The sequence below is a fragment of the Sprattus sprattus genome (genome assembly GCF_963457725.1).
Source record: "Sprattus sprattus genome assembly, chromosome: 17".
In the NCBI taxonomy this organism is placed as follows: Eukaryota; Metazoa; Chordata; class Actinopteri; order Clupeiformes; family Clupeidae; genus Sprattus; species Sprattus sprattus.
Window position 1 is genome coordinate 2,789,184 of NC_137915.1, and position 10,000 is coordinate 2,799,183.

General features: G+C 48.5%; 1 protein-coding gene across 1 annotated transcript in view; it reads right to left on the bottom strand.

Annotated features, from left to right (window-relative positions):
• grik4 (glutamate receptor, ionotropic, kainate 4) overlaps window positions 1-10,000 on the bottom strand; it is a gene marked incomplete at its 3' end in the record, with an annotated part of 107,900 nt that overhangs the window by 24,535 nt on the left and 73,365 nt on the right. The window contains exon 8 of the mRNA XM_080855651.1: window positions 7,423-7,626. Coding sequence (XP_080711777.1) covers window positions 7,423-7,626 — 204 coding nt within the window. The remainder of the gene's footprint in view (window positions 1-7,422; window positions 7,627-10,000) is intronic.

Here is a 10,000-nt window from a genome sequence, read left to right on the forward strand (position 1 = left end):
TCTAAGAATACTCAAATGGATCTCTAAAAAGCTTCACACAATTCCATCAAATGATCAGCCTAATACTTTCAGTTTTGCTGTTGCAGCTTGTGCAATCATAGATTTATCTGGAAGATAGTGTGTGAGGATGATGAACACGGGCACAGGCGAATAGATAGCACACACACACACACACACACACACACACAAATAGATAGCACATCAGAATGTGTAATCTGATAAGCATCGAGACCAGCCGCTGTGAAATAGTTTAATTTACATTTCTCAGGTGGTGAGGTGGTGGGTTAAGCTGTCAAAGTCCATTCCTACAGAATGTGCAAGGTGCATATGAACCAGCCTTCTCTTAGAAACCCTCGTGAACCTGAGGTGTTCCACCTAGACACAGGGATATGGACAAACACACAACGGCACCTCCAGGTAAGGAGTCTTTCCCAGCAACACTATCTTTGTATTACTTCATAAATAAAATAACAGACAATAACAGACATGTGAATATACCACCCCCTTAGGCACACCTGTCTGGCTGTCTTTACACCCTGATAAACATGCTAGTCTGTGGGATACTAAAATAGGGCAATATGAACATGTCTGCTTCATCACAACTCTAGAAACCTCTCCGAGGAAAGGCTGTTGATGCTTTGCAGACAAACCGATTGAAGAGAGTGATTTACAAAACAAACAGAGAAAACGAGAAAGACCACAGAGGAAAGAGCCGGATGAGGGCGGCAGTTTCACAGTTGAATTCTGCTCAGTGTGGAAACTGAAAGCTGGATCAAGTACCCAGTTAAAGCCCTGACCACTAGGGCGCGGTAAAGAGTGAAAGTGGTCCCCCAAATGTGGATTTTATTACCAGGTTGCTGAGTGTTTGTTGACTTCTGTTTTTTGGCACCTTCTTTGTGGTGTAAACAGTGAAGTGTCAAAATCTTTCAAAAAATAAATTTTATGAGGCAATAAAGGCTTCAAGGACACACAATCTGTCTGTGTGGTAAAATATGAATAAGAAGTTTGTCCACATCAACCTTAAATTCAGCATCTTAGCCCAGATGAATAAATCCTCCACCGCTGTTTATTCTGTTCCACTTCACGTCAAGGAGAACAGAGTTAATGTTTTGCAGAAAAAACGTTTCATTGTGTGTGAACAGACACTGCCTTCTCTGTTAAACACCAAAGTTGTGTTATTTCACAGACCATAGACTCCATCTCCCAAGAGTCTCTTGTAGAGGAGTTCTGAGGCGTTTGTGGGGACACTATAAACACATTTATAAACAGACTGTTAACTGCGGCCACCAACAAATGGCCAAAACAAACAGGGAATGTACAGACGTTTTTTATTTACAGGGTACCCACAGTAACCTCCATGGTACTGTAGGGGAACAGGGTACCCACAATAACCTCCAAGGGTAATGTAGGGGAACAGGGTATCCACAATAACCTCCAAGGTAATGTAGGGGAACAGGATACCCACAGTAACCTCCACGGTAGTGTAGGGGAACAGGATACCCACAGTAACCTCCAAGGTAATGTAGGGGAACAGGATACCCACAGTAACCTCCACGGTAGTGTAGGGGAACAGTGAAATTCATGTGTCTTGATGGACATCATGATGAACAGCAGAAGACTCTGTATAGGACAGATCTGGTCATGAGACGATAACACATTTCAGTAACACTTAATCTGGATAGTCTGCCAACAGAGACGTTACAGATGGTTTGTGGAAATTCAAGTTCAGTCTTTCTAATTGTTCACTGAACATTAACTTAACAAAATCCAATCCCTAACCTTAACCCTCAATTGTAGTTAACAGAGTTTCAACACATACAACCTGAGCATCTGTAGATGGCCTATAAAGAACCATCCAAATAAAGTGTGACCCTCATCTCTCACAAACGTCTTACCCCCCAGCTTGCATGCTCCAGAGATCCCAAATATGCCGTGTATATTAAACTGTTCTTCTTCAGAGTTCACCTCTGTGTTACTCAGGGTCTAGTTGTACCCCCTTTCCTCCTCTCCGTTCTGTAGACTGTAGATGCTGGCTGTACTGTGTGATAGACTGAAGTCAGACCTGACTGTACTTTGTGATAGACTGTAGATGCTGGCTGTTCTGTGTGATAGACTGAAGTCAGACCTGACTGTACTTTGTGATAGACTGTAGATGCTGGCTGTACTCTGTGATAGACTGTAGATGCTGGCTGTACTGTGTGAAAGACTGTAGATGCTGGCTGTACTCTGTGATAGACTGTAGATGCTGGCTGTACTGTGTGAAAGACTGTAGATGCTGGCTGTACTGTGTGAAAGACTGTAGATGCTGGCTGTACTGTGTGATAGACTGAAGTCAGCCCTTAGAAGGAATCTTCTGAGTCTCATTCCAGCACAATGCAGAGCATACGTCAGCGGAGTCCAGAGGAATAGGAATAAAAAAGAACCATGGCGGCTTTGGATTCAGTGTGATCTCACTTGTCCCTGAGGAGCTGGGGGAGTCTGGAGCTGAAGAGAAGCGCTCCTGGTGATACCACTGAGGTGAGAGAGCCTTCAGGTGTTTCTTCACCTGATTTACCTTCTCCTGGCTAACACACCTACAAGCAGGCCAACAGCTGCTTCCTTCCCTACCCCACTTAAGAGAGGAGAGATGACGACTGCAAAAAAACAACAACTGAACTGCAGTAGGGAAAAGATGCAGGAAAATAATACATGTTGAAATATTCATTTAAAGCAAAGTCATTGTATATTAATAATGATTACCGGACCGTGCAGCGATTCAAAGCGTAGGAGAATACATAGTGGGGAATCAGAGCTTTAAATAATGCAGAGAGATACGCTTTCTTCCTCCCTCTGCGTCCGCTCCCACTTTCACTCAATCATGCCACCCCTCCAACCCTACAAAAGTGTGAGGGAAAATATAATCAAAGCCTCTCTAGCTCTGCTGCTCTCTCTCTCTCTCTCTCTCTCTCTCTCTCTCTCTCTCTCTCTCTCTCTCTCTCTCTCTCTCTCTCTGTCTCTGTCTCTGTCTCTGCTGAATAAAACATTGACTTTGGTGTCCATGCGTGGCTGGCAATTTCCACTCCTCCAACTGCACTCCATCTACCCACAATGCACTGGGGCCTGAGAGGGGAAGCCACAGGACAGGCCGGAGCTCTGAGGTATCAAGGGAGCACAGGGGCATCAAGGGAGCACTGAGGTATCAAGAGAGCTTATGGCATCAAGGGAGCACTGAGGTATCAAGGGAGCACAGGGGCATCAAGAGAGCACTGAGGTATCAAGAGAGCTTATGGCATCAAGGGAGCACTGAGGTATCAAGGGAGCACAGGGGCATCAAGGGAGCACTGAGGTATCAAGGGAGCACAGGGGCATCAAGAGAGCACTGAGGTATCAAGGGAGCACAGGGGCATCAAGAGAGCACTGAGGTATCAAGGGAGCACAGGGGCATCAAGAGAGCACTGAGGTATCAAGGGAGCGCAGGGGCATCAAGAGAGCACTGAGGTATCAAGGGAGCACAGGGGCATCAAGAGAGCACTGAGGTATCAAGGGAGCACAGGGGCATCAAGGGAGCACTGAGGTATCAAGGGAGCACAGGGGCATCAAGAGAGCACTGAGGTATCAAGGGAGCACAGGGGCATCAAGAGAGCACTGAGGTATCAAGGGAGCACAGGGGCATCAAGAGAGCACTGAGGTATCAAGGGAGCACAGGGGCATCAAGAGAGCACTGAGGTATCAAGGGAGCACAGGGGCATCAAGAGAGCACTGAGGTATCAAGGGAGCACAGGGGCATCAAGAGAGCACTCAGGACAGGCCTGAGCTCTGAGACATTGAGAGACCAGCGAGGCAGTGAGAGGAAGCTCAGGTGTCAGGAGAGCACTGAAGCATCGAGGGAGGACTGAGGGGTGGAAGATCACAGGAACATCAACAGCCCTTTTACACTAAAGCATCCAGACCTCCCCAAAATTTGAGGCAGAGTTTTCACACAGCCCAAAAACCTGAAGTATTCACAGGGGTGTGAAGAGACCACTAAGGTGTCAAAAGAAACCCACACAGAGGTACTGAGAGCGTCCAAACTTAACCCTCCTATTCATGAGGCCTAGGGGTGTCTGTGGTGAGAGTGTGTGAGGGGCCTAGAGGTGTCTGTGGTGAGAGTGTGTGAGGCCTAGAGGGCCTAGGGGTGTCTGCGGTGAGAGTGTGAGGCCTAGGGGTGTCTGTGGTGAGTGTGTGTGGGGCCTAGGGGTGTCTGTGGTGAGAGTGTGAGGCCTAGAGGTGTCTGTGGTGAGAGTATGAGGCCTAGGGGTGGTTTCAGTGAGAGTGTGTGAGGCCTAGGGGTGTCTGCGGTGAGAGTGTGTGGGGCCTAGGGGTGTCTGTGGTGAGAGTGTGGGGCCTAGAGGTGTCTGTGGTGAGAGTGTGTGGGGCCTAGGGGTGTCTGTGGTGAGAGTGTGGGGCCTAGGGGTGTCTGTGGTGAGAGTGTGTGGGGCCTAGGGGTGTCTGTGGTGAGTGTGTGTGGGGCCTAGAGGTGTCTGTGGTGAGAGTGTGTGGGGCCTAGGGGTGTCTGTGGTGAGAGTGTGTGAGGCCTAGGGGTGTCTGTGGTGAGAGTGTGTGGGGCCTAGGGGTGTCTGTGGTGAGAGTGTGTGAGGCCTAGGGGTGTCTGTGGTGAGAGTGTGTGGGGCCTAGGGGTGTCTGTGGTGAGAGTGTGTGGGGCCAGAGGGCCTAGAGGTGTCTGTGGTGAGAGTGTGGGGCCTAGGGGTGTCTGTGGTGAGAGTGTGTGGGGCCTAGGGGTGTCTGTGGTGAGAGTGTGTGGGGCCTAGAGGTGTCTGTGGTGAGAGTGTGGGGCCTAGGGGTGTCTGTGGTGAGAGTGTGTGAGGCCTAGGGGTGTCTGTGGTGAGAGTGTGTGGGGCCTAGAGGTGTCTGTGGTGAGAGTGTGTGAGGCCTAGGGGTGTCTGTGGTGAGAGTGTGTGGGGCCTAGAGGTGTCTGTGGTGAGTGTGTGTGGGGCCTAGGGGTGTCTGTGGTGAGTGTGTGTGGGGCCTAGGGGTGTCTGTGGTGAGTGTGTGTGGGGCCAGAGGACACCATGAAGGTCACGGGAGGGGAGCGCACTTAGAGGGAACAAATTGAGACAATAATAAGAGTAGACACTCTCTTTCTTTATTTCTTTAATGGCTTTGCCCTCCATTAGCCCGCTGAATTAAGACAGATAACTTCTCGACAACACTCTCCCGTTAGCCTTCAACTTAGAGGACTCTGGAACAGACAACCACGACTGAAGAGCGGGGGCCGCTTTTGTCTTTTAAAGAAATCGAATCGAAAATATTAAATGCGTGCCCAGGACAGCTTTAAAAAGGTATATAAATCACCAAGAAACGTTGAAATAATTATGAATTTCTTCTCCTTCCTTTTCTCCTTCTTTTTGTCTGAGGGGCGTTTTGAGTGTGTGTGTGTGTGTGTGTGTGTGTGTGTGTGTGTGTGTGTGTGTGTGTGTATGAAAATCTCATCCTATCAAGCCTGTGTGAGGGGAGCCATGGTTCAGTGCAAGGGAGTTTTATGTGTGTGTGTGTGTGTGTGTGTGTGTGTGTGTGTGTGTGTGTGTATGAGACCTCCCTCCTATGGAGCCTGTCTGAGTGGAGTCATGGTTCAGTGCAGGGCAGTTTCATGTGTGTGTGTGTGTGTGTGTGAGGGAGAAACCCATCCTATCAGGCCTGTGTGTGTGTGGAGACCAATACAAATTCACTGGCATAAGCAGCCTGAGTCCTCACATAAGGCACGGGGGGGGATACATGGGGACGGGGGGATTGGGGGGACACATGGGGACGGGGGGATTGGGGGGACACATGGGGACGGGGGGATTGGGGGGACACATGGGGGATTGGGGGGACACATGGGGGATTGGGGGGACACATGGGGACCGGGGGATGAGAGGGGTCACATGGGGGATTGGGGGACACATGGGGGATTGGGGGACACATGGCTTATTGGGGGGACACATGGGGGATTGGGGGACACATGGGGGATTGGGGGGACACATGGGGGATTGGGGGACACATGGGGGATTGGGGGGACACATGGGGGATTGGGGGGACACATGGGGACCGGGGGATGAGAGGGGTCACATGGGGACCGGGGGATTGGGGGACCAGGTGGGTGGAGGTTCAAAGGACCCAACTCTCCCTGCTTCATGGTGCCAAAGCCACCCTCTGGGGAGCAGGGAGACATGGGAGAGCTCAAAAGACATCAATCCTCTCGCCTCTCTTCATCTCCCTCCTCTTCCTCATTCGCACACTTCATGCTTCATTCATTATTTAACCAGCTACGTCTCACTGCAGTAGTGAGAGACACATGGGTCAAGGTTTGGGACCCTGTCTTCCTCTAGTCACCAATCAGAGATGTCTGTCTCAGGGGTCTGTAGTCTTAAAGGTGCAGACTGCGATTCTAATTCTATTATGATACCTAATTCTATTCCAATTCTATTATGATACCTAATTCCATTCTAATTCTATAATGATGCCTAATTCTATTTTAATACTATTATGATACCCTAATTCTATTCTAATTGTATTCTAATTCTATCACGTCAAATTCAGCAAACTGATCCTCAGGGTCAAAGGCAGTTAAGAGGAAGTTTGACTGGTACACAGCTGTGGTGAAAGCTGGAGGGTTCTGCGGTCTCTCTCTCTCTGCCACTCACCCTGGTCATCAACTCGCCCACCATCTCTCTCACTCACACACATACAGGTCTCTATCTCTCTCTCTCTTTCACACACACAAACACACACACACGCACACACACACACACACACACACACACACACAGTTCTCTCTCTCTGCCACTCACCCTGGTCATCAACTCGCCCACCATCTCTCTCACTCACACACATACAGGTCTCTATCTCTCTCTCTCTTTCACACACACAAACACACACACACGCACACACACACACACACACACACACACACACACACAGTTCTTTCTCTCTGCCACTCACCCTGGTCATCAACTCGCCCACCATCTCTCTCACTCACACACATACAGGTCTCTATCTCTCTCTCTCTTTCACACACACAAACACACACACACGCACACACACACACACACACACACACACACACACAGTTCTCTCTCTCTGCCACTCACCCTGGTCATCAACTCGCCCACCATCTCTCTCACTCACACACATACAGGTCTCTATCTCTCTCTCTCTTTCACACACACAAACACACACACACGCACACACACACACACACACACACACACAGTTCTCTCTCTCTGCCACTCACCCTGGTCATCAACTCGCCCACCATCTCTCTCACTCACACACATACAGGTCTCTATCTCTCTCTCTCTTTCACACACACAAACACACACACACGCACACACACACACACACACACACACACACACACACACACACACACACACACACACAGTTCTCTCTCTCTCTGCCACTCACCCTGGTCATGAGCTCGCCCACCATCCCCGTCCAGGTGCCGTTGGCGCCCGACACCCCGTAGACGCCGTCGCCCACCAGGCGGATGCGGTACTTGAACTTGAGGATCTCCGCCAGCTCCCGGAGCATGTCCACGCAGAAGCCCTCGTAGCGCTCGTTCCCCTCCAGCTCCTGGTGGTTCGGGCGCAGCATCACGTACGGATTCTCCTGCAAGCCAATAGACACACCCATCATTAGTCACTTCAATGGACACACCCATCATTAGTCACTTCAATGGACACACCCATCATTAGTCACTTCAATGGACACACCCATCATTAGTCACTTCAATGGACACACCCATCATTAGTCACTTCAATGGACACACCCATCATTAGTCACTTCAATGGACACACCCATCATTAGTCACTTCAATGGACACACCCATCATCAGTCACTTCAATAGACACACCCATCATTAGTCACTTCAATGGACACACCCATCATTAGTCACTTCAATGGACACACCCATCATTAGTCACTTCAATGGACACACCCATCATTAGTCACTTCAATGGACACACCCATCATTAGTCACTTCAATGGACACACCCATCATTAGTCACTTCAATGGACACACCCATCATTAGTCACTTCAATGCACTTCTGTAGTTTGGTAGTTTTGATTTATGCACTTCTTTTTCTTTCTATGCCGTTTTCTATTTCTTGAAAAAAAAAAAAAAAAGCAGTATTCATTGTTACACCAGGTTTTATAGTTTGACTGTTCTTTCCCGTGTACGTCGCTTTGGACAAAAGCGTCTGCTAAATGACTAAATGTAAATGTAAATGTAAATGTTATCCTTTACTGTGTACACCCCTACATATTAGTTATTTTTTAACATTCACATTCAAAAACTGTTATTGAGGCTAATGAATGATTCTCCAGTGGATGGATGAGAATAACTGTCACGCTGAATGTGCACAGAAGCATGCAGAGTCTCACTAATTGCAACAAGTCAGCTTGAGACCGTAACTCTCCAGCAATTATCCAGATGTAGGGTTGGATGACATTTAGTAATGGGGATAGTGAGCTCCAAGACTATGTTATAATGTTGCTTTGAGAGCTATTAAAACAGATAACTTTCAAACGGGATATTATTATTGATAATTATTTCAGTGGCATTTACATTCATAAAAGTGTTATTAAAGCAGCAATGAGGAGTTCTGATCCAAAACTAGCACACTTACTACCTAAAAGGCATGCAAAACCTTTGCAATGCCACCAACAGCCCAGTAGACGCTGATAGAAGCTTGCCAGCACACAAACTTGAGTCTTTTTGGCAGTTTAGCTGGCATGCTTTCAAAGCTTTTCTCCTATTTTTGCCAAGTGTTCCAGCCAGAAAACACAGAACGACAAAGGGCATATCCTGGATGGCTAGTAGGAAAAGACACAGGTGTTTATCTGTCATTCACATGACCATATGCTATCAAAATTAATTTGATGATGATACCAAAACTAGTTGCCTATAAAACCATACCTCAAAAAGTGTCAAATTGTTGCAAAGTGTTACTTTAAGGCTGTGCATATTGTGCTGTGCTGTGCTAATGCTAATGCTAATAATGATAATTATGATTCCCAATTAATTTATGGGAACAGGTGACAACTTGTCTTCCATTCGCTGTTTAGACCTGTTCACCATGGGGTTAATATGACTTCCTATTGGCCCTCCCACCGTGCAGCTACAGAAAGCCAAGGCTGCTGGCACTACGAGACAGGCTGCCATGCTAACGCAGGGTAGTCTCAGCTACTGGTGGAGGTGTGTGTGTGTGTGTGTGTGTGTGTGTGTGTGTGTGTGTGTGTGTGTGTGTGTGTGTGTGTGTGTGTGTGTGTGTGTGTGTGCATGCGTGTGTGTGTGTGTGTGGTTTCCAAGTGTTGCAGTTTTCCATCACCCTCAAGTGGTGTGCCTCACTTGACGCACTATACCGCCGGCCGGCTGTTTGTTTATATTGAGCCTCATTTGTAAGTGGCTGGGAGATAAGTGTCAACAAACATGCCATCTAAATGGAAAAGGGGTCTAGCACTCAGCCGCTCCCTCTGAACCCCAAATTGCCCACTTTCTCCGTTGCCAGCCCTCAGTTTGGCTTTGTGGAGGGGAGGGGAGGGGGGGGGGGGGGGCCCAGATTTACTGTCCCGCCTGCCCCAACCTGCTACTCCATAAACCCTGCTCTTAAACTAAGGCTTCTGACGGAGGGTGTCTGGGTGTGGCCAGATTTACGGCTTGTTTTGTCACGCAGAGGAAGGGAGCGTGCTGATTTAGGGAGAGCACACACACATTTATCACACTAGATACCTCTCCTTGGGATACGCCAACGGGGTCTTGGCGTGGCACTGGAGGCATTCCATCACGGTAAGAATGAGCTCCTTTCTTGGAAAATTCACCCGCGTGTACCTGAGCAGGTGGGACCCATTTATTTCTGGGATGTAAATATCCCCCCCCCAAGATGTCACCATGACAAGTTTGAGAGTGTACAGGTGTATGGACGAGGCATTTTGTTTGTGAGTGTGGGGTGCATGCAAATGTCTGTGTGTGTATGTGTGTGT